General features: G+C 35.2%; 1 protein-coding gene across 2 annotated transcripts; it reads right to left on the bottom strand.

Moving 5' to 3' along the window:
* Positions 1-1,251: 1,251 nt before the first annotated feature.
* LOC149423380 (methionine aminopeptidase 1) lies at positions 1,252-24,735 on the bottom strand. 2 transcript variants are annotated; one of them, XM_089632988.1, is made up of 6 exons: positions 24,602-24,735; positions 12,764-13,034; positions 10,396-10,567; positions 7,033-7,205; positions 5,012-5,270; positions 1,252-2,940 (listed from the first exon to the last, which is right to left on the bottom strand). In XM_089632988.1, exons 1-6 carry the CDS (start codon positions 24,708-24,710, stop codon positions 2,842-2,844), a joined length of 1,083 nt encoding a protein of 360 aa, XP_089489114.1. In that variant the 5' UTR covers positions 24,711-24,735; the 3' UTR covers positions 1,252-2,841. The 2 variants fall into 2 exon arrangements, with proteins under 2 accessions (XP_089489114.1, XP_089489113.1); XM_089632987.1 differs by lacking the exon at positions 24,602-24,735 and adding an exon at positions 13,268-13,458.
* Between the last annotated feature and the right edge of the window lie 1,184 nt (positions 24,736-25,919).

Raw genomic sequence — 25,919 nt, forward strand, 5'->3', positions numbered from 1 at the left:
AAAACACTTTCTGAACACCGTCACCAAATATGCATAGATCATACAAATTTTTATAAACTGTATAACAATTAATTTAAACTTACTGATGTTGCGAGAGCTATGGATAAATATACAATAAATTTAATGCTTACTCTTTTTGTTTCAATAGGGTTCATTTGATTTTCAGATACACAAAACTAGAAACAATGCCACAAGTTCGGAAACCGAGACAGTGGATTCAGATCATCTGATGGACTCCCAATCTAACTCCAATAACGATGTTGTAGTCACGTTACAGAAGAATGAAAGTAATCCCTCCCTTGATATATTAACTAAAGACTGGAAAACAAGCATCATCATCAAACCCACAGAGAAAAACACTTCAGCGGGACCCAATTTGATATCAGAATACGGGACCAGAACACGACCAAAGAGAGACTAATGAAAACAAATTAATTTATTAAAATATTAATAATATAGTACTTTATAGCTTCAAGTATTTTTTTAGCTGTAATAATTTTATACCTTTATTTTAGTCCATGTGTAATATACTTATAATTTTGTAAATATTTCGTGGTTGTATATTGACTGGCTTAAAATATATGATTTTAACTACTTTATTATTATGCATGCTTTGACTTAATTTTTTATTTATATAAACCTTATAAACCATTGAAGAGATAAAACAATAGAATTTTCATCGATACGGATTTGTAAACGAATTGGACCGTGTCAGCCGTGAACCAAATGGTTTCTTTCGAAAGAAAAACATAACACCTTCTCATATATTCTTTCTTTGTAACAGTGAGGGCCCAGTTTTCAAATGTTCACAGAAAGGGCCCAATCACAAATCAAGAAATAATCACAATGTTTTAGTAAATAAACAAAATTTTGTTGATAAAATCTTGAAGATGTCTCTAGCACAACGAAATAAAGAAATTTTGACTTTACCAACATTGAAATATAAGATTATCAGCAGTTGTGACAGGCCACATGATTTACTCGACAACGTAAAAAAAAAAAATATTTTACAGAAAAACAATTTTGAAAATGAAGATTATTATTAATGTATAAAATACACAAAAATAAATGGAATTCTCCCTTCATTTTCCTGCTTAAAAATGTGTGGCTTCACTATCAGGTAAAATTTATTTTTTTCACATTGGAGGTATTACGAGCCCAGTGACAATATGGTTTGGCATATGTCGTAACAACTGAAAAAGGTTAAAATAAAAATGGTTTGAGCACATGTAAATTAAATAATAATTGAAATAAAGTGGTAAATGTTAATTTATTACAAACTTTGTATTTTTGTTGTACAAAAATTCATTAAAGAAACATAACAACAACTCCACAACACAACGTATGGTTCAGTAGAAAGATGTGGGTAACAATAATTAGCGGTAATCATTCCATTGTTATGGAATCAAAATTCCCCTTTTTAAAAAAAATTGCATTTTTTGTAACATAAAAAAAGAATGATAAAATCACAGTTTGGTTTATTGAAATTACTCAAGACAATGTTGTATCAAAAATGTTGATATTTCTAAAGGCCAAAAAAAACTCATTAAAGTTTCACACATTAAAATAAAGTCTAATTTCCTTTACAAATAATGTACACATTATATTACATATTCTAAAAGATCAGTTGTAATATGAATTATGAAAAAATGCTTAGATAAAATATTGTTCAGCAAGGTACATAAACACTATGAGATTTGCACCTACATAGTTCATCAAGATATAATTTATTATCGTTCACACAAAACACTTTAACAGGTGTTGGTAAAAAAACAAAAACACATTCATTATCAAATATATATATTGCTAAGATTAGCAATGTGTTGTTGGGCTGAACCCTCAGACTGTGGGAAGTGACTTAATCTTATATATGCGGCCGTTGCATATATGATCCATCGGCGGCTATCCTCGTATATATGATCCATGAAGTTTAAACACACCCATTGTGTCAAAATGTGCAGCTTGATGAGATTGTGATAACGGCCAGCATTATAAAAGTTGTGTCAAGACGATGTGAGATATATATAAAAATAACAACAATGACATTTGTCCGCCATAAAACAGGGTTATCCCTAGCATAATGGGTGAAAAATACACCTATTAAAACATTTATTATATAACGTTAGTTAAAAATTGACACAGATCTGACCGGACGATCATTTCACGCTTGAAAAACTTAAGGATCACATCAAATGTTTTGAAATTTTATAACACATATTTAACATGATCTACCCAGCGGTCGCATTTATGACCCATTGACAGCTGTCTCCATAAGCGGATGTCCCATATACGATTCACAAAGTACATGCAGTAGATTAATGTTGAAAAGGTTAATTATTGCAGGCTGAGGATTAAGAGCAAATAAAAACAAAAATAATCGTGTTGTTTTACAATTTGTAACAAGTATACAATTCTAATGGCAGGTATTTTTTTAATTTAGAATATTATTTACGACAGTATTTAACTGTCCTGCAACCTAGCAGACAATACAGAAAGCTAGGAGTTATTATTATTTAAACATGTTTTTAAACACGATCGAGTAAAGCTACATTGTTCATATTTGGTTCAGATCCGATGTTAAAGGGAAAAATATATTTTTCTCAGATCAGATAACTATAAAACTAAACCTTGAAAAAATGTTAAAACCTTTACTAAATATAGCACAACTGTGTGAATAAAACATAATAACATCGGATCAATGAAGATTATTCGATAAAAAAATATTCAAACATATTAATTATTGGCCCTGGATTAAAATTGTACGGGTTGGATTGGGTGGCAGAGATTTAATAGGGTTTATAAAGGCAAAGTTGGGTCCTTCCGAGATAGGAGTTCCATCGACTACTTCATGTGGTCGAGGAAGTGCGGGGTTCCAGCATCGGTTCGACGGCGCGTCAGGATATCACAGCCGAGTTCAGTGACCAGCAGGGTTTGTTCAAACTGAAAAAAAATCATGGCGAATCTATAATGGCTCTTGTCGGAATGAGGTGGTCCAAACCCCATGAAGACAGGCTATTAACTAATTATGGATAAAATAAAGTCACTGAGGGAGTTGGTAGGACTATTAATAGGACTATTAACTACGACCTCAGGAAACACATGCAGCTGTTGGGAGTCAGAAGCACCAATAGTTATAAGAAATATAAAGAAGATAAACAATCCTTGATGTAAAGAAGGCTCAGATAAAGAATTATTAACGATTTTTACATTAACTGCATTTCCAGTTCGCTCAGATGACAGCAGAATTGGGCTTAAACTTAAAATTAATGTCTTTTTTGTTAACTGAGGTTTCATTTCTCTCGGATGACAGTGAAAAGTGGTTAATTTTAAGGTCAAGGTCAAGGACAATACTTTATCTTTTTTTTTTTTTATTTTTTTTTTTTTTTTTATTAAAAGTATACAATACAGAATATAGTATATTATATAAAGCATCGTACTCCCAGGAGTTAATAAACTCATTGCGGGAATGATACGCATTACATGAAACATATAGTTGTATGTATTAAATGGACATATGATGGGACATACACAACATTATTATTTCAGATAGTCATTAATAAGTTGAAGTTTGAGCATGTTAGTTTGGATCTTTTTACATTGACTTGCACATTTGATCTCGTTGGGTAGTTGATTATATTTTGTGTGAGCTATGTATTCTAGGGATCTTAGTCCATATTTTGTTGATTTGATTTTTGGTATATGAAGTTTGTTGTGATTTCTTGTGTTGTGTTGGTGTACGTCGCAATTGTAATAGAGTGTAGTGTTGGAATGTGCCGAGTGTTGAATTACTTGTAATATAGTTTTCGTTATTTCAAAAGTGGGAATGGTATTAAAAGGAAGTATTTGGGTGTACCCCTCCAGCGTTAGAGGGTCTATATTCATGCGGAAATTCTTAATTTTTTTGACATTAGAAAGAGAAATAATAATTCTTTCCAGTTTGCCTCGAATATTTATACTGGAATCCATTAATAAAATCCTAAATAGCCAAAACGAATAATTCATATTTCGCGCCGCTATCGTAATAATCGGTTCAACTTTAAAAATTATTTTTTATAATATGAACGAGATAAAAGTGAAGGTACAGTTTTCTTACAAATTTCAGTTAGCGTTTTTGAAGACATTTTTCCCATATGATATTAAAATTTTATTATTTGGAAATAGTAATGTTTATTTTAAATGCAAACACCGAAAAGATGTGTGTAGCGCATTTGAAATACACAGAAAACATTGCAAACTGTACAAAAGTGATGAAAGTACTGAAGGCTTAAGTAAAACCGGAATCGCTCCTCTGGAGACATCTCCAACACCCAATGATGACCCAGGGGAAACTTCATTATTTATAGGTGTGACCTACTGTTAAAGGAATAAACAATTAAACATTTGGAGAATAATAGAATAGTTACCTAAGTAGTAAATAAAATAGTACCACCCAATAATAAAAGTGAAATTATGGCATAAAGAGAAAGTTGCTGGACTGAAATGGATAATAACAATATAGATTGTCAATTGAAGATATGATTAAAGGCATCATGTTGATTAACTTTGTTAGAATTTAACAGGGTGACAGAATAAGACTCAACCCTTCGTGATATCCAGCTGAGAATGGTTGTTTCAAAACTGTTCACAGAAAACCACATTCAAATATTAAATACAAACAATGGCAACACGGTACCACGTCTAAACAAATAAACAAACTTCTCTGTACACTTATGCCATCTGCCCTAATGATTGCATAGCAAGGCTGTAAAAAAACTTCAGCTTAAGAAAGAGGAAGGTTAATCATGGCTTATTCCTAAAAATCAATAAACATATAGATAATAATATCGAGTGCTATTCCAGAGGGAGCATGTGCAGTGGGCCGCCCCAGATGCAGTTGTGAGAAACAACTACAGAGGCTGGGTCTGCTTTGGATGGAGGTTACTGAAGCAGCGCATGAAAGGACATCTGGAGGTGTCTCATCTTTGCGATGGGTCCGCGACTCTAATACGGACAGGGATGACAGAATATTTACCTGGGCAGACCACGATCCATCAGACGTCACCGCTGTCCACTTATCGGGCCACTGGTCGTCCCTCCACCCGCCGCTGTTGATCATAGGCTCGATGGTGAAGCAGTGCCCGGCCTGCATGACGCCCACGGCCTTGTTGCGCGCGTAGTGGGGCACGCTCGGGGCTGTGTGGAATAGGCGGTGGATGCCGTGGCCGCAGTAAGAACGGACCACACTGAGGCCGTTGGCCTGCGCGTGCTTTTGAATTATATTTCCTATCTCCCTGGAAAATTAAAACGAACAGTAAATTGTTGTAATTCTTGCCTTGATTGGTCTGGTAAAGCATTCACAAGTATGGAGTAGCGTATTTGTTATAGAAAAGCAACACTGCATAAAAATCCCAAAGCCATTGGGTGGCTATTGCATGGCATGGCATTCCCTAATGCAATATATTATGAGGCTAACAGGAATGAAGAGGGGAAGGAGATGGGGAAGAGAAGTATTGGGAAGTACCAAACATATCTAATGCCAGGAGGCCTTTCACCAGGGAGATACTAAAAATATCTACCACTTGAATAAAATAAAATTTTTGCTTTTGAATGAGTGGTGAAAGATATTTATAGAACAAAGGATTTAGATAAATTGACTAAGATATCAAATTGCAAAGCGCACTTAGGATGAAATATGGTTAAAAAAATTACGCTACAGAAATAAATATACAATGGAACCTCTCTTTTTGGAAAGCGAGAACAAGGTATGAGCGTGGCTGATCTAGGGAGCACATTCAATCGGTCTACATCAATGAATTGCACTATCCTCAAGAACAAGGATAAAATTAAGAAGATAGATGCAACACTATTCCATTACTCCAGCCTGCGGACCAGCAGGTTATTTCGAACTTTAAGAAACCACTTCCACTAAAACAAACTTCCAGCGTTGTTTTGAGGTGACTGAAGGGACAAGTCTCACTCTCAGAGAGTTTTGGAATGATCACTTTCACATCGTTACTTGCCTCAAGATAATTGACAAGCCGTTGGAAAGGGTTACCAAGAGAACCCTCACTTCTGCTAGGAAGAAGCTTTGGCCAAAGAGCGTTGTCGAATGTGATTTTAAGGGGTTTGAAACAGTACCCGTGGAGTCTACAGTCAACGAGATTGTGTCTGTGGCCAATACCATGGGGCTGGAGGAGAAATAACAACTATATTGATGGGCTTGTGGAAGAGCACAGTCAAGAACTGACCACCGAAGAGCTTATAGAGTTGCATTCTGTTTCACAGCAAGAAGTTATGGAGGACAGTTTGTTAGTGGATGAGGAGGAAGTAGCAAAGCAACACTCTTCTGGCGCAATAAGAGAAATGCTGAAAGCATGGTAAACTGTTGCATCGTACATTGAGAAGCATCACCCTAATAAGAGGTGGCTATGCGTTCTACAAATTTATTCAATTATAATGCTGTGTCACATTTTCACCAAATTTGGAAGCGTCGGCAAAAAAAAAATGTCTTTATAGTAAAAAAAATTATTAATTATTTGTCATAAATTCGTAAATAATAAACTAGTTTTTTCGATTATATTAAAATTTTTCAGCAAATCGAAATTGCATTCCAGGTTGTTATGCTCCTTAACAATTTATAAGTATGTAGTTTTATTGAATAAACATTTAAAAAAAATAAAAAAATATTGAGTATTTTTTTGGCATGGAACGCAATATAGTATTTTACATGGATTTATAAGGGAAAAATTGTTTCGCTTAGCGAGTGTTTCACATAACAAGTAAGATTCTGGAACAAATTAAACTCGTTATGAGAGGTTCCTCTGTATGTATTGTATTTTTGTTATAAAGAGTTTTTGCAGGTAGAATTTAATTCCTGTCGGGATATTTTCAAAAGAAAAAATAATCCCTTTTTAAGACACTATCATTAGGAAGCATTTTAAAATAATGTAGGTACATACTGCATTTGTCTGACAATTAAAAAATATTCAAGACAGAGATGCATAGAAAGGAAAGCAGCGAAATATTAGACGCGGAAGTTTTTAAATTAATTACCTGTATTTTTCACCGGGCTTCACAGCCTCAATTGCTTTAGAAAGGCACTCGTATGTCACCTTCACCAGTTTCTTGTGTTCCTCGGAAACGTTACCCACGAAAAAAGTCTCATTTAGGTCTCCGTGGAAGCCGCGGTGATACACGGTTACATCAACGTTACACAAATCTCCATCCTGCAAAAAAACACCACTAAATTAAACACAAACATACTAAATGTAACATGTAGTTATTTTACTGATTTTTTGGACTAAGATCATTTTGTGTGAATAAGATCATACACTTAAGGACAGGTTTCTCATTTAGAGGCAACCCCTTTAATATAACAGCCCTGATACATTAAAAAAGGCATTTTTAATAAAGTAAAAATAACACATTGAAAATAGATTATACAGAATCTAATTCAATAAGTTAAGACATTGCTATTTTCTAATTGAGCATGACACCATCATAAGATGGACTGGACATGTTGAAAGAATGCCAGATGACAGGACACCGTTTTGAGCAAGTACCCCTTGGTCTGGAAATGAAAATAATATGCTTAGTTCCTACCGGGATGTGATTTATCCAGTTCCTACCTCTCTGTAACCATCAACTTGCTGGAAAATTATTTGAATTATGGAACATAATCAATTGCAACAAAATAGTGCAAATTCGAATGCGATTGTTTTGAAAACAGAATGATTGGGATTATATTGCAAGTATTTAGTCGTTGGCAGGGGGTATAACTCTGATCAAAATTGGAACTGCATAAAAGGTCATATTGTTTCCTAACTAGGTATATCCACCAATGAAAAACTCTGAATGTCTGAAAACTGTTGACAGCTGAGTATTGTCTGAGTGGCACATCTATGGTTGTTTGATATTTTGATCTCAAACTACGCAGTTATTGTGTAGTTTTGGCGGATTTTAATATATTGTTTATCCAATATTAGCGAGATGTTCGTCCGTTCGTGGCTCTCATTTCTTAATCGGAAGCAAAAGGCCGAGTGATTCGTTATGAAATTACGCATTGCCATTAATCTTGGCATCTCAAACACAAAATAGAACACATGTTTGTAACCAAAAACCAGGTGAGAATCTTTCTTCATGTTCCTGATTTGCTAATTTGTAATAGCCTTAATTTAACTTCACCGCACAAATGAATCTATTTTCTTTTTCAGGCAGTATCCTTGTTCCTGCCAGGAATGTGCGTATTGTGAAGCCGTACTGGATCGTGATTATATCATGCTAGGTGGAATTCAATCGTTCTACCTTTTTCATTAAATTTAATAATTTATCATCTTGCTGAAAAAAAGATGCTAAACATGTAACTGAGTTTTTCATTTTCCTGTTGAGAGGTAATATTTCGACATTTCGAAAATTTTTATTTTAAAAATATTTTAGGCTAATAAGTATGCTCCGAATGACAATTATACTGTCTACGGTTGTGCCTTTTTTGAGTTTCCTCTATCCTTGTCGATGGTGTGGGACGTAGTATTGTCGCACACATAAATTTTGTCTAAATATTTATGGTTAGTTAGAGGTCCAGTTTGTTTCATACAAAAAGCCCCAAGATATCGATCTAGTAAGTGGATTATTAATGGTCGTTGGTGTTTTTCTTGTGAAATTCTCTCATTTTAAAAAGAAGCAGGATTCGAACTATTGTTGAAGCAAGTTTTTGGTGTACATCTTGTTGAAAAAGAAGGAAGTTATCTATCTTGGAAGTATGTAGATAACATCGTTTTAAGTAATCATTCATTTTGTTGTGGCGATAATTGCCTCGCGGTATTGGGGTGTAACTCACTATATTGTGATTGTGTTATATGCTCCTTCGTAGTGCTACAGTGATAAGTGATTGGTCATCCTATTTTCCTTCCATTCATTGTTCTTTCCTAGAAATACTATCACCCATATTCCAGCAAACCCCATTTCATTTAGTTTCGTAGTATTTACAGTTCATTTGAAGCGAATCTGAAGCTGTAATTAGTAATTCGAAGCGACTCAAAGGCAGACTGAGGAAGAGGTAGATAGACGAGTGGAAGAGGATTGGAGCAAGACAGGAAGGACAAAGTTGTATCTCGGTAACCAGCTTCAAGTCTCACAGGAGAGTTTTTGTTATAGCACTCCTAGAATATTAATAATAACTCCAACAAAATATTGGCAGTATTTACTTGAATTGGCTACAAACTCTGGCCGCTAGTCTAGCATGTTGCATTCCTTCCCGACAATGGCGGCAAATAATTGGCAGTATTTACTTGAATTGGCTACAAACTCTGGCCGCTAGTCTAGCATGTTGCATTCCTTCCCGACAATGGCGGCAAATAATTGGCAGTATTTACTTGAATCGGCTGCAAACTCTGGCCGCTAGTCTAGCATGTTGCATTCCTTCCCGACAATGGCGGCAAATAATTGGCAGTATTTACTTGAATTGGCTGCAAACTCTGGCCGCTAGTCTAGCATGTTGCATTCCTTCCCGACAATGGTGGCAAATAATTGGCAGTATTTACTTGAATTGGCTACAAACTCTGGCCGCTAGTCTAGCATGTTGCATTCCTTCCCGACAATGGCGGCAAATAATTGGCAGTATTTACTTGAATTGGCTGTAAACTCTGGCCGCTAGTCTAGCATGTTGCATTCCTTCCCGACAATGGCGGCAAATAATTGGCAGTATTTACTTGAATTGGCTACAAACTCTGGCCGCTAGTCTAGCATGTTGCATTCCTTCCCGACAATGGCGGCAAATAATTGGCAGTATTTACTTGAATTGGCTGTAAACTCTGGCCGCTAGTCTAGCATGTTGCATTCCTTCCCGACAATGGCGGCAAATAATTGGCAGTATTTACTTGAATTGGCTACAAACTCTGGCCGCTAGTCTAGCATGTTGCATTCCTTCCCGACAATGGCGGCAAATAATTGGCAGTATTTACTTGAATTGGCTGTAAACTCTGGCCGCTAGTCTAGCATGTTGCATTCCTTCCCGACAATGGCGGCAAATAATTGGCAGTATTTACTTGAATTGGCTACAAACTCTGGCCGCTAGTCTAGCATGTTGCATTCCTTCCCGACAATGGCGGCAAATAATTGAATTTATCTAGTACTTGGTGGCGGTGGTAGGCTTACAACTGTTAATACAACATTAATAGCATCTATAATATTTTTTTACGCATGAGCAAAAAAGCAGTAAGGTCGTATGTAGGTTACCTAATGTTTATTTTTTAAATTTTCCATTTGCATCATTTAATAACTTAAAATAAGGGAATAATTTAAAATAAAATCCATTTGAATATATGAAAGAAAACCAAGCTGCATAACTCGCGCAGCTAGGAGGCGGTAGTGTAGCAGACTGCCATCAGTTTTCAAAATAAAAATGGTGTTTTTGCTCACCTCCAAAGGCCTCTGATCAGGAATTCCATGGCAAATGACCTCGTTAACAGAAGTACAGCAAGAAGCTGGGAATTCATAATAGTTCAATGGACTGGGATAGCAGTCCCTCTCGATGCAAGCCTCATGAACTATCCTGTCTATCTCATCCGTTGTCACACCAACCCCGCAAACTCTATAATACAAATAGCAATATTTTAATACATATTTAGTAGCGGAACAGAATGTAAGAGGGAACAAGCATAAATCACCACATTGGAAGTGACAAATAGTGCTTCTTCGAGAGATCGACAGTGTTTGAATGTGTCACTCTCCTTTTCACACTTTATAAATAACTGCTTGTAGTACACGTTCGCCCAATGCATTATTCAGTATAACATATTCAGGATGACTTGGCGGTTGCATGTGTTGGCCGGTCAACCCGATTATTATCAGTTCACACATTGGCTCGGCCTTACTTATGCAATACGCATTCAGCGGAGACGGTCATGTCGTTTATTGCGTGAATGATCATTTACATTTACGAATTACAATGATTAATAACGTGCTGTACAAATAAATTGATGCGGCTGCGATAATTTCCACGTCCGTCTAGATTTGACAGCCTCCGTGATGGAAGGGTAAGGCTCTCGCCTAGCAATTTGAAGGTTGCAGGTTCAAATCACGGCATGCGCAAGTAAATTATATTTGATGAATTAGTATTTCACAATTCATTAATTTAAAGGCGGCGATACACATGCCTGTAAAATGGAACAGTAGCTTGCATGCATGTTAATGGCATGTACAAGTTACTGGCGCAATGAGAATACACATGCAAGTTAAACTTGCATGCAAGTTGCGTCCTTGCATGCCTGTATTTGCAAGACGTATACACATGCCAGTCACTAGACAGTACGTATCTCAAATCACTCTGAGACTGAGTAGTCTCAAGCTTTTTGGCAATGGAAAACATTCAAAGTGAATTAAATATCATCGTATTGCAATTGGCAGTACAATGTGTGGCTAATTTAATGAGAGACTGAGCTACTGGCATGCCCGTACCTGTCACGACGTTCACACATGCCGGTTTCATAGCCCCCCTCGTCCCCTCCCTCAACTTGCATGCCAGTAAATCAAATGTTGTGCAATCTACTTGCAAGGCAGGTACAGGCATGCAAGTTAGCGTATACACATGATAGTAGCTGGCATGTGCAAGGAGCTTGCATGCAAGTGTGCCAGCTACAGGCATGTGTATTCCCGGCTTATAGGTAACATATAGTATAGGTACTAGCGTCACGTTCTAGAGTGGAAAATACTCTCAGTATCGCCAGGGTATAAGACCACCATTCAGAATTGAAACGTTGCTTGAAATGGCTTTAGCCGTGTTTTGTGACAAGATGTAGCCAGGAACTCCCCCACCTTCCTCTTCCTAATCTCCTTCCCTTCTCCACTACCTTCAGCCTTACAACATACCCCAATTGGGGATGCTGTAGTCTTACTGGCTCCAGACAGTTGGGAGTCTTGTGCAGAATTCATATAAAAAAATATCAAATGGGCAAGGCAGAATAGGGTGTTTTCATTGTTTTTTTATTCCTGAAAAAAGTTATGATAAAGAAGGTATATTTAATTATTGAAGACAATATTAGCGATTTCTAAACCAAAATTTTTCTGAAACAGAAAAATCAGAAAAGGATACGGTCACATCTAGGACTCGAACCCAGCCGGGGCACCGCTCTACCACTGAGCTAATGGGACGCTAATATTGTCTTCAATAATTAAATATTACAATTTGAGGTATTACTCAATAAAGTTATTCCAAAATTTAAAAGGCATATTTAGTTTATTTTTCGTTGATTTTGTTGATGAATTTTCTATACCGATTTATAATGTGCCATTTTCGATTTGCCGCCTAAACGACATGACCATTTTTAACCGGCCAACGTCAGACAGCTGTCGCATATAAGCACAAATATAACATAATAAAGTGATTTTTTTTTTAATTTGCAGAAGAAATACAATATGTTTATATATTTATATAGAAACACAATATGTTTATATATTTATATAGAAATACAATATGTATATATATTTATATAGAAATACTAAATATATATATTTTTTTTTTTGGTCAAACAAGAAATGTTTACAAGTTTTAATGAAAATAGGAAAGTGTGTACTTGTTAAATCGGAAACTTTTACAGACATGTACATAGCAAGGGCGTGAAAACGTCTTTTGTGATTTTTTGTGAGTGAATTAGTTGTCTGACCCAAACGGTAGTTATGTGCACAAGGATATAACCAATTCGCACACAAACCATTTTAAAAACTGGTTGGTGCGTGAACAGACTTTATTATTGCCAGAGTTAAATTTAAAAAAATAAATAAAACCAACCTAGCAGCTTCATCCAAGACTTCTCTTCCCAGTTTGCAGGAAACTCTCATAGCTTCAATCTCTTCATCGTCCAAAACTTTAATTTGGGAAGTTCCTTTCAGAGCCTGTTCCGAGATCGGAAAACCGGATGGATGGTCAGCGTAATCTGGCCTTCCAATAGTCAAAGGAACTGTCCTTTTGGGGGTCTGAGGACAAGGCCTCAACTTCCCCGTGTACATATAGTTCGGCCATGGATCAAATCCATTTTTCTTACCTTCCGCGCCTTCACCCTCTAAAAAAAACAAGGTTAGTTTTATGCACCGAATACAGGTTATTAAAAGACAAAAAATCATGGCTATTTTTTAAGTTGCTGAGTTAAGACGTTGGCAAGGTCTAACCTCGCGCCCTTTTTCGAGTTTGCATTTTGACAAATTAGTCACAAATAATGAGATATGATAACAGTGATAATAATTAATCACGACAGGCGGGTAATCGGCTCGACATAACCTAAAAGTAAACACTTACTGGCCAGAGAGTGAATTATCTTATGTTCCTTCCAATATCCCTTGAAACATTCTTGAGAACAAAAAAAGGAGCCCTGAATGCCTAGTTTGACGCATGTGGGGCATTGTAATTTCGCCTTCTCGTTACAATCAGGAGTTTCACAAACTCCCAGAGCCGCCATTTTTTTCTTCTGTCATAGACTAAAATAAATGTGATAAAATTGCTACCAACATGGCACAGATCAATGAGAAAATTAACGCCAGTGGTGAGTGGTTTATTTATGCGCCAGTGTATACTACGGATTACGGGATGGGTGCTTTTCAGTTTCAATGGTATAATTTTTTTTTATTCTTGAAAAACAGCAACAACGGAATTTGACTTAGATGAATTAAAAGAAAATATAGGTTACTGATACAACGCGCGTGGTTTCACTAAGTTAGGTCCAGAGGACATATTTATGATTTAGTGCGTTTAATATCGCACATACGTTTCTTGGCCAGACAAGCCGTCACCAGCTGCCAGGAACACGTCGCTCTTTTTTGTAAAAAAATGCCTTCCTGTGCTTTTGCAAGAGGTGAAATGTGCACGTATCATTGTCGAGCAAAAACCAAATCTGATGGAGTTTCTTTCCATTCGTATGTGCCAAAAAATCACTTATTATTTCAATAAATATTACTTCAATAAACAATTATTCTCAGAATTTTGTTACATGCTCGCCCGTCAGTGGGACGCCGCATGCAGAAACGACGGGCGTTCATAATAATACAGCTGTTTAACACGTACACACATATTCTTTGAATGACTATCCCTTTCTAATGCGTTCTGTTGTATGCTAGGCAAGCTGTTATATGTAAATGTTTCATCTATCAACGCGTCGTTATTGGCTACCTTTTTCTTATGCGTTTCGTTATTTCGGTTTGCATCTAGAAACTGGAAGGTGCCATATTTTTTTCGATTAGTATGAATTATTGCCTCTTTGGATTTATGCATAATGTTATTCTATTTTCCTTATAATTAGTGTAACTCGCTCACCAAGCACAAGAACCAGTTTATTCATTGGTGAGATTGCGAATATAAATATATTTTGTAACCATATGTACTTATATAACATCACTGTACCCACTTATATATAAAAAAAATGTCAAAAAGAATTTGATTACTTCATGCTAACCAATAAATTTTAAAGGTGAATGTTACAAACACTACTTTGTAGTTGTCCCCAAATAAATACACCTTTATCTGCATGCAGTTGTTAATGTAGTTATGCAAACTGCTCAATAATACCAATAAATTAAAATTAGGTATTGCTAATAATGTGTTAAAAAATTATCGATAATACAAAATATTACGTCTTTTTATCTTCTTTTATGAGTAACGCAAATAATAAATAATAATGATACTCATAATAAAAATAATAATTTTCCCACTTGATCTCTGGTGAGTTGACGTGTTGTCTTGTATTGTTTTGTATTTATTTTGCTTATATAATGCACTTGCATAATGTTGATTGACTAGATGATCATTTGTGGAAAAGTGTGTAGAAGATTTTTCCCACGGGGAAGATTTAACCCGGACATAAAATCGGAAATTTTATATAGCGCCGTTTTCGTGAGAAAATCACCTCAAGGGCGCTTAACAACTTAATGTATGATCACTTAGACTTATAACTAATTACATTATAATTATATATATAACTGAGTTTTATAGATAGAGACTTATAGTGGCTTATAACTAAAATTAAGACTTTTAACTAATGACAATGACTTAAACTATACATATTTGCAACCAAAACATTCCGTAACGAAACAAGGTTTCTTTCATTACCCGTAATATTTATGGTAATTAACCAAAACATTGTTCAAAGTTGTAATAAAATCTGAGTGACACTGTCAATGTTACGTCAATGCCTAGTTTTTTATGTAAGATTATTTGCGCAGTAGATATTATAATATTATTATGCATGCTTACAAAATATTGATATTATACCCACCTAATAAAATTGTGCCGTGATTTCGATTTTCCAGAACAATAAGTTTGTAGTAAATAATCTTTTAACAGAAACAAAGATATTTCGTAAAACCAAGTTTAAAAAAAAAATTATCATCAATAATTTTACTGACATTTTTTTTACGATGAGCAAACGTTATTACTACCATTAACATTCCCGTAATATGTTATTCTTACACTCATTTCTTCGTTCCTTTCCAGGCAACAATTTAGGTACCTAAGTAATTCTATATTCATTTTGCAAGATATAAAAGCAAATTGCGGAGAGCCTGTTTATCAATATTCTGAAGATTACTACAAACAACAAACGTGTTCATACCTACTTGAAAAATAATGTAACCTACCCAAATCGAGGGGTGAACTACTCTATTTAGTCATGTTTAAAACCAAACTTAAAAATAAGGTACTAATTTTTTAAATATTAATAGGAACGACGGGGCTAAGGTAAATAGTTTTTAGTATCCAGTACTTAACGGTAACACCAAAACTAAACGCCGAAAACCACATTGATTTCACTATAATATTGTACTGAAATACCGGCACCATAAGGTTGGAACGCGCAATACGGTATTACTTCTACAAGCGTAAACACACGCTTCACCACGACCTACACATTTGCCCTGATAATGGACACTGTAAGGGTGTCCGAAATGATGGCTAAAGAAGAAGGAAGCGCAACACGGCATAGTAACTCAAAATCAATATTAAGGTGAAGCTTAATGCTAAATCACTATTTTGATTAATCTTTATAACGAATTTGTGTACATTATGAATTCCAAAAAATATGCTTCATATAAATTGAAGGTTTCCTATCGTTTCGCTTGAGTAAAATACAAATAAAATAACAAATTACTCAATAAAAAATATAAATGTGAACTACTAAAAAAAAACTTTTTTCAATAGAAATGTATGAACGTGTAAAGGAAACAACTTTTTAAAAATATATTATTACCTATAGCTAAGATTATCTCTGACAGTTTCACTTGATTAACTTTTTTGCTTTCTTATAAAATTATTTACAAAATAAATAAAAACCAGTTTGGTGCTTGAAATCGAACGAATCTAGACTCCGTTTGCCAAGCGGTTTTAATGCCTATTACCTACAATATAAGGTATACCAAGAATATACACATTTTTGGCTTGTAGCTTCCTCTTAGTAGTAGTTCTGCGAAAAGTAGACCTCGCGTCCAAAAAAGCATTCTAATTTTCATTAATAAATCAAAACCCAAACTTCCTCTAAAATCATACGATTTGTAAGTAGGTACTTATATACCTACGTACTTGATCATAAGCAATATACTTTATGTAAAAAAAAAAATTTTCAATTCCTGAATTATAATACAATTTGTTCAAAGGCGAAAAAACCGTCAATATCTCAATGCCGATTTTTTTCAAACTTTCTTTCAACAGGTAGGTACCATAATATCAAAGAACTGCGAATAAGAAAGTTTAAATAGGTATACCGATATTTAATTTTTTAAATTTGAACGGTTCCCGTCTTTGTGAACAGCCGACCGTTATGCTTGACGGCCGATAAAAAATTTATCAAAAGCTGAAACGGTCCAAGAATCCGCGTTTAACGGGAACAGTTCAAATGAAGAAAAAAAACAAAATAGCTCTGATCGTCAATCAAATGTGACAGAGCTTTAAACCTCCCAACCTGACCCGACCCAATTTCATAGATAATAAAAACCACTGAGATGGACCTTAAACTATTTTTAATGTGAAACCGCATGACCAAAAGTGTCGCCAACATCGTACAGCGGTGACCCGCCATTTCTACCTACATACCAAACGCATAACTTTCATTGGCTCCGTCGATAGTGGATAATCGGTTTAGCCCATTTACGCCCAAGACTAAAGTAATCGTAGAAAAAAGAATAAATAAATTTTATGTAGTAGGAAATAGAGTTTTTTAACAAAAAAAAAAAAAAAATTTAATTTTTTTTTATTTACTAGAAAAAAAAGTGCCGTGCTCAAATGGGGACACTGGGCACATTCAGTATGGTATTTCTCGAAGGATGGTTTTTCAATACACAAAGTTTTTTTGCATTTTTTGCACTCCTAACGTGCCTTACTATGGCAAATAGTGCATCGCAACTGTTTTGTCAACTTCTCCGGAAAGTGGCCAAAACCATCAAACTGTAAATTGAGCACTACAAAGGCTGATGGGTGAAATTGTAGCTGGTTCATCTTCACGTCGTTACTAAGTATGTGTAGATCGAACATGTATGTAAATAACACCCACCACCACTTCTTGCCTCGTATTGAAGTTCGATACGTTGAAATCGACTGATCGGCTTGATCGACACCGTCCATGCCTCTGTTGTAATTCATAGATACTTGAGGAATATTTTCATCGATTTTCTTCTTTTCGATTGAGCTCGGAAGAAAATTATCGTAGTTTGTTCCCATTGTACAAACGCTGTTATCCAGCCAGCGAACAAACAATATTTTATTGACCGTGTTGAACCGGTAGTCAAAGTCAGCACGACTTTTCTTTTTCATCTCCTTGACGGGTGTGAGAGGAAATTTGCAGGTCCTACCCTCACGTAAAGTTCCTGTAGCCAGATTCCCATAAATCCCGCAGCAATGCATAGCTAGTGAAAAAATTATCGAAGAACACAACATGGTCTCTAGGATCTGTGTTTAGCTTGTTCAACAGGTTTTTCACAACTCGTGTACTCAACGGCTCATTGGTGGGTATTTGTGACTTGCCGCAATAAATATCAAAATTGTAGCAGTAGCCATCAGCACTAGCGAGCATCCAATTTTTATAACCGAAGAGTACAGGCTTACCTCGAATAAATTGTTTCGATGGATGACGTCCAAAATATTTCACTATGGATTCATCTATTGACAGATTTGTGTGAAACACTCCCCATTGCATAAATTTCTTCATGAGAACCTCAGCAAGGGTTCGCATCTTGAACATTTTATCTGATGTTTCAGCAGCTATAGTATTATCACAAAAATGTTGGTACTTTTTGATATCTAAAAATCTGTTTCTCGTCATTGCCTTAGAAACAACAGGTACATTACAGTCCTCGTCTAAAGACCAAAATAGACGTTCGCGAGGAAAAATGTGATAACCAGATAGAGATAGAATGCCCAAAAATGTTTTCAACTCACCAACGGTAATATTGATATCATGTTTATTGTTTTGTGATGCATACAAATCAGAATATTGAAGAATCATATCGATTACTTCCTGATCAAAAATCTTCTCAAAAATTGAAACAGGATTTTTACCTTTGAGATCAGTAATTAGGTTTTTGCATCGTTGTTGTACATTATTCTCATCAAAAGGCATGTGATCGTAGCTAGGCTCGCATTTACGCCAACGGGGCCCAACATTGCATCGTTGCCTTCTAGCGGAATTCGACAAAGGCTCCTCATCAGAACTGTCCCAATCTTCTTCGTTTCTGTTTACAAAAACTTCAATATTTCCAAGAATATCTCTTGGCATGTCATTGGTAATAATATTGTCTTCATCGCCTTCTTCTTAGTCAGTGAGGATACTTGTTTCTGGGGGAAGAGCAACGATATCAAATTCAACATCTGAGTCCTCTTCTGCCATAATAGCATCAAGGGCCTCCTGGAGTCCATGATAGTTATCGCTTACTTCAAATTGCCGTTGTGACATATATAATATATATGTGCAGTCAAAACTCTGTAAAAAAAGGAATATTTTACTCTTTATGTGCCCACTGTCCCTATTTGGGGACACCAACAAAAAAAAGTAGTTCACAGTTCAGTAAATTATATATTTTACCTTATCAAATTTTTATTCCAAAGTAAACAAAGTTTTCAATAAGATTATGTAGAAAAATTAAAAATTTACGAACGTAAACATATAAAAAAAATACTTACATTTGGTAATCACCGCGACTCTGAGATTCACTTTATTTATGACACTAAAATACTTTTTATAAATGGTGTTATCCAAAATGTTTGATATAAAATGTAAGACACATCAATTAACTCGACAATAATGCACTGTTAGCAAAACTTACCACATTAATAACAAAATGGTGGGTAGATTTGAAGGCGTCCTCGTTTGGGCACGGCAGGCGTAAATGGGTTAGTTTGGTCGTAGTTCAGCGACAGTTGGCACTCTTAGATATCATCTCTCGCGTTGTTTCTATTATTCCTAATTTGATTGCCAGTACGCCTCTGATAAGAATTTCCGACGATCAAAAATAATTTTAGAATTTTTTGGCACTTGCAAGTGAATTTGGCATTCAACGTTGATTTCATTTCTGATATTACTGGAGAAGTGTTTTAAATTTAGACTCAGATCAACGCACCTACTTCGGGAAGGTTATTATGAAGCGTACCTGTTGTATGAAAATATCTAAAAGCTTATCTTTGTACGGTCGGGGGAGTCGCTACTGTAAATATTGTGGATAAAAAAAACTCGTTCATTAGTTAATATTTTGGAATCTTTTTTTAAATGTTTGGTTTTGCCCAAGAGTTCCAACTGCCAGAAGTCAATGGGACTATGGCATTCTTAATTATTAGAGTATGTTGTAAGGCCAAAGGAAGTGGTTTGGTGAAGGAGGTGAGGAAAAATAAGTAAGTCACTAAACACGACTAAAGTGACACCATTGAGAATTAAGCAACGCCAACGTTTCGATTCTTAATGCTGGTCTTTTGACAGGGCGATACTGAGAGTATCCACCACTGCATATTCCGTCAAACGTGTACCTTTCCTATCTACGTTAATATTACATAATGTTGAATCATTATTAATTTAATTTAAAAATGTATATTTTTTATGTTGATACAATAATAATATGTATTTTCATACATTATATGATAATGCGGGCCCCACCGGGTACTTAAGGCGATGCACTACGTAAAAAAGCAAAATCATGTGTTTTTGGTTTGAAAATCGTCTGGAAATATTTCAGATGCTTTAATTAAATACTGCGAGTAGAATACATCTTGGCCGTTGAAATAATCGAGTCTTTTTATAAGCCCAGAAAAAAATAATGTATAAGGCCTATGAAAACTGCTTTAAAGTTCAAAATCTCCTACTTACGAACCCATTTTCGGTTGTCATTTTATTGTATAATGTGGAAAATTAAGTTATTTATAAAATGATCGGAAAAAAATTAAATATTTATGCCTGAACATCCACAAAATAAAATAAAAGGCACTTTTTGGCCATGTTTTTTTCTTGCATAAATCAAAACAGGCGGAAGGTGTTAAGCGGGAATTTAAACCTTATCGCCATCTACGTAAGGGGTGTTATGGATAACGGCTCGATTTAAAATATTACACGACGTAGTGCATCTCCTTAACTCACGCTAAAGCCCCCATTTCACAAATTAATAAAAATATAACATGTTAAACTAACTAACTAAAAAAGTGTGGAGTGTGTGCCAAGACCGAGTTGTTTGGCGGTCCGTCCTCTCTGCCTACCCCTGCGGGGAAACGGCGTGATGGTTAGTTAGTTAGTTAGTTATAACATGTTAAAATAAAATAAAATGAAAAACAACAATAAAGGTAGCGACAATAAAAAAATGAATAGACAAAGCAATTCTTTTTTCAAAATATCTTCAGGCAGGAAGGTAAAGCGGAAAATACTTTCAGTTTCACCCTGGTGTAAGACCATAATTCAAATTGGTGTAAGCTTTGGTTGTGTTTGGTGACCAGATATGAGTAGCCAGGTATTTCCCCACCAACCCCATCCTTCCCCATCTCCTTCCCCTCGCCACTATCTGCATCCTCACAACACACCCAATTGGGGATGCCATAGTCTCACTGGCTCCATATGGTTGGAAGCAGTTGGAACTCTTGAACGGTTTTCCCTAAAAAAGGTACCATAGTATTGAAAAATGCGACTAATAAAGTCCAAATAACAGTACGACGATTTCCCAATTGAAAAAATATTTTTTACTGAACCATTATAACGGCCAGAATCTTGAACCGGAAACGGCACGTACAAACAAATTTCCATCAAGTAAAATAGACATTCTAGTATTTTTTTCCTACAGAATCAAAAATAACACTTTCGTACCTATATAGAACAATCCTAATTACATTATTCGCGCTTTCCTACAACTGTTATTTTTATTTAGATACCTTCCTGTTCCTACTACCACCTACTTAATAGTTAGTAGTTAGTTAGTTAATAGTGACTTATATTTATTTGTAATCAAATCAACTAATCTGCAATTAGACTCAAAAGTTTGTACCTATATTTATTTTAAACAAAAAACTGGCAAAAAGTCCAATATATTAAATGGCGCGAAATTGCCACCTGTGTTTTCCTCTCCGAAGCAATTCAATCTATTATAATAATAATTATTAAGAGATCCAAATAAATTTAAAACCCTAAGGGCGGGTTGTTTAAGAGAATTTGAACAATTCTTCAAATTTCAAAGTTAATTTTTAAGTTCTGTGAAGGAATTTTTCAAGTTCTTTTATTATTTCAATTTTGTCAAGGAACTAGCCTAACGTGATATTATTACAGAACTTGAACAGGACTTTTGCAGAAATCGAAAAAGAACGTTTAAATTTGATGAATTTTTCAAATTCTGTGAAAAAACCTATCCTAAGTGAAATCTGTTACGGGGAGGAATGTACAGAATACATCTGTTCCAAGGCATTCGATTAATTGGCTTCCAGTCTAGCTGGTTTTCCACAACTGCGCCACTCAGTATTCATCCGATGGCAGCCAAATAAATACCTATTTGCCCATCTGTAAAATGTGGGAGAAATTAATAATTAATTAGGTATTTGTAATAAATTTGTCTTACATTCAAGTGAATTAAGGCTGGGTTGTATCATCCACGATTAAACGACGACTCTTGGCTTGTTTCAGGGTTTGAACAATTTTCAATCAGTTGTCAAGCATAATAGTCGTTGGTCATGCTGTTTTGCTTGACGGTTGATAAAATATTTATATTACACTGAAATTGGTGTTTAACGGTATCCGTCCAAGTAATATATTTTTTTAAATGGTGCTGATCGTCGAATTGATCTTCAATTAAAAGAACGTGAGCCGAGCCACGAATTTTGGGAAAGGAACGAAGCAACCGCAAACGCAATCGCATCGGCGTTTCGCGCCGTTTACGGTTGCTTCGTTCCTTACCCATAATAAGTGGTCCGGCTCGCGATTCGGTTCGCAAATGTATACGCAGCATTACAATCTAGCCAGACGGCCTAACACCCACTTTTGTTTACTTTGTATCATAATATTCTAGTATCTATTAGTAGATTCAAGTGTTGATCAACCTATGAACTTTGATGTAAGAATACAAGAACCTAGCTTTGTACCGACCGCTTCCCTAGGCAAATTTGACAAAGGAAGTTGGTAGGTACATGCTCAATAATTGCAAATTCATTTAAATTAAATCAATTGAAACTTCCACAGTTCAATGGAAGGAAGTGTCAATTTCCCTCGAATAGTAATTAATTTGTTACAGATGTTCGAATAGTAACCTTTTGGCTTCGTTCTAATAACAGTACTAATTAGTTAATTAGTTAGAACATAATTAATTAGTATAGAATCATTTATATTCCTCCTATGAAAAACTGGCTTCGAGTTAAACATGGTTAACGTGCTTTCTAGGTAAACTTGAGAGGAAAGATAAGGTAGTAATGTGTCAATTCGTATATGAATCGTTTGAAATTCGAATTAATTAGATATAATTTAGCCTTCGCACTTACGATTCTTTTGTTTAAATTAATATTTTAAAAGTATTTTCATAAATATGAACTGTTTTTTTTTTTAATTAAAAAAAAAAATACTTCGTCGAGAGTGTTTAATTTCATACATTAAGTCCCCACATACCCAATTTTTACCGATTTATAGCATGTTTCTCTTTAAATCTTTAAGTTTCTAAATTCCTAAAAAAATTTTGTAGTTTTTGAAGCTAATATCTATAAAAAAATTAAACATTATGTTTTTTCATTAAGGTCCCGTAGTAAGCGTTCAAAGATGGTTTGAAAGGGAGATATGTAAATACGAATGTTAGAAAGAACGCGCTTATATTAAAAAAACGATAATAAATAAGCGAAAATGGAAAAATTTAATAAAACACGACTCGTTTGAAAAAGAGAAAAAAATCTCTCTATAAATGATTGAGTTTCATTTAAAGATACACTCTGAATTTTTTCATGCCTATAACATATTAACTAAAATAACCAAAAGTGTTTTTAATAATTTTCGGAGCATACTTTGCGATTTTTTTCTATCGAGGGAATTTCATATAGTTAACGTTTCGGTATAACAAATGTATAGATATTATCTTAAAAAAAATACATATTGTTTTTGGAACTTAAAGAGTTAACGAGAAACTTGTTATAAATCGATAGAAGTTGGGTATGTGGGGGCTTAATAAGTTTTGTTTTTTTATTCACCTAACTTTAAAAAAATATGTCAATAACGCTGGACACTTCAGCTAGTTTTAAATAAAATAAGAATATACTCGTAGTTTAAAAGTTGTCTGTGAAATAAATGAAATTATGTATTTTGTATATCCCGTACGCGTTTCTTTACAATTCATCCGATTGCAATGAAAATTTCAAAGTTTTTTTCTTATTAGTGCCAGGACTGTTTAGAGAGTGGTTTGAAGGATAAAAGAAGTCGGGGACGCTCGAGAAAGGCGAGGAAGACGTGGCACGATTTTTGTTACAATACAATCATATTATTTCCGTCTTAGCAAAGTACAAGATTTAGATAAACTAGAATTCACAACCTCAAAACTTTACTCCCGACCATGTATAAGTCGGGTGCACATCAGCTAGTATTAAAATAAATTTGACACAAAGATATTTCAAGGTCTATTTCATATTTGCGTATGCTGCATGGACGATTTTTTAAGGATAGGAAAGATGGAATGAAAGATGGAATGAGCAGAAGGTCTTGAGGAAACCCATCCATGTACTTATGAAAAAACATAAAAGCCGCTAAATCATTCACGTATTCAACCAGTTTAATGACGCACAAATTTTAGGCACTATATTGGTTGGGATCCCAATGAAGCTAGTTTATGAGATAATCTTATTATCAAACTTAATAATCCCGTCAGAAGGCGAAAACCTGTCACGCGTAATAATCATTACACAGCAGAACATGTTTATAAATACACTGTTTAAAAAAAAAATTAAAATAATATAATTGAATTTATAAAAGAAAAAAAAAGAGTTCTGCAATAAATAGAAAAATATTTTCAGTAAAGTGTCCCCAAGAGCTCAAAATAAATAATAGATTGAATGAAAATTATTCAGCCCATGTTGTTTTTAAATATTCATGAACAATGATAATTGTAACACGGTGTTGATATTCAGAAAAGTATAATGGAAACACCCCTACGCGTTCCAACAACTTACCTTTGAGAAGGAAATCTCTTCCACATTGGTTTCCGTAAACAGTTCTGAAAATCCAGTTGCGCGTTAAATACCAGCACGTATTTAATGTCTGCATAATTTCCTCGCCCATATTGCAACTCACGTCTCAAAACAACCATGACAAATAAAAGCGCACGTGCATTTGTTTTGTTTTTAAAAAATATCAAAATCAAAGCGCTTCCGATCGCACGAGAGGATCGGTCTTACTGGCGGCCATTTTCCCCGCTCCAGAAAATTGAGCCAATGAAAAACACTTGTAACATAAACGTTAAATTATTTGTGGAACGCCTGTTTTGAATTTGATTCACAAACGAGCAGGAGTGCGTAGGCATCAATGTACATCAATGAAATATTATTTTTATTGTAATCTATGGAGCAATCAGACTGATTGCTGGTGGATTTTGTAACCATGCTTTCTGAGGAACAAAAAGGTTTAGGAAGATGAATTTTACGAACGTAAAATGAAACGTTGTATTATTGAGATTCAGGAAATCTGAATTAAAAACAGGTAGGTACATTTAATTAGCGCTTTGGCAGGTCCTTTGATGAAACATTGAATTTGTGAATCGATTTGTAGAATTCGAAAAGGCGTTCGTTCCTAAAATCCCCAACGGAAAGTGTTCGCCTCATGTTTAATGATTATGATTCGGGTGTGCCTATATTGCTACTACTTACAAGTATATACGTACAATCTCACATTTAGTACGTCATGTTGTTAAAGTAAAAACACATGTTTTAATGTTATCTATTAGGTACTAATCAAAAGTGTGTATTCAAAAGGAAATTGAAGACATGAGGAAAAAAATCCCTCAGGGCCTATTTCATTTTTGGGGATGCTGTGTGGGGAGTATTTTTTAGGGAAAGGAAGGAGAGAAAGTTCTGGGAAGGAAAGAGGTATGGGGGGGTAGGAATCTGGGGAGTCAATCATCCCTCCCAATACGGTGGAAGGCGATGGATCGAGAGAGTCCGGCTGGAGAGGTCAAAAGGTCTCTCTCAAGCAGTTTCTCCGATCCCCCGCGCAGTAGGTGGATAAACACATCTGCCGCCAAGACCTAGACAAACCTCACCCCATGAACCCGGTACCCCTGTTAAGTCACCAAAGGTAGTGAAGTAATTGGGGTGACCTATGGTGGGGTGTTGGTAATCCAATAAATGGTTCGATGATATTGAAATACAGGAAAGAGGAAGAAGAAAGAGATAAAACGATTACAGGGGAAGGAAAGAGGAATAATAATACTAAATGCGAGAATAATCACTAAAATGTTTAATCCATTCCTCGATCACTGTCTACAAAATTATA

The sequence above is a fragment of the Hesperophylax consimilis genome, chromosome 6 (genome assembly GCF_061612785.1).
Source record: "Hesperophylax consimilis isolate HC1 chromosome 6, BYU_Hcon_1.0, whole genome shotgun sequence".
Taxonomy (NCBI): domain Eukaryota; kingdom Metazoa; phylum Arthropoda; class Insecta; order Trichoptera; family Limnephilidae; genus Hesperophylax; species Hesperophylax consimilis.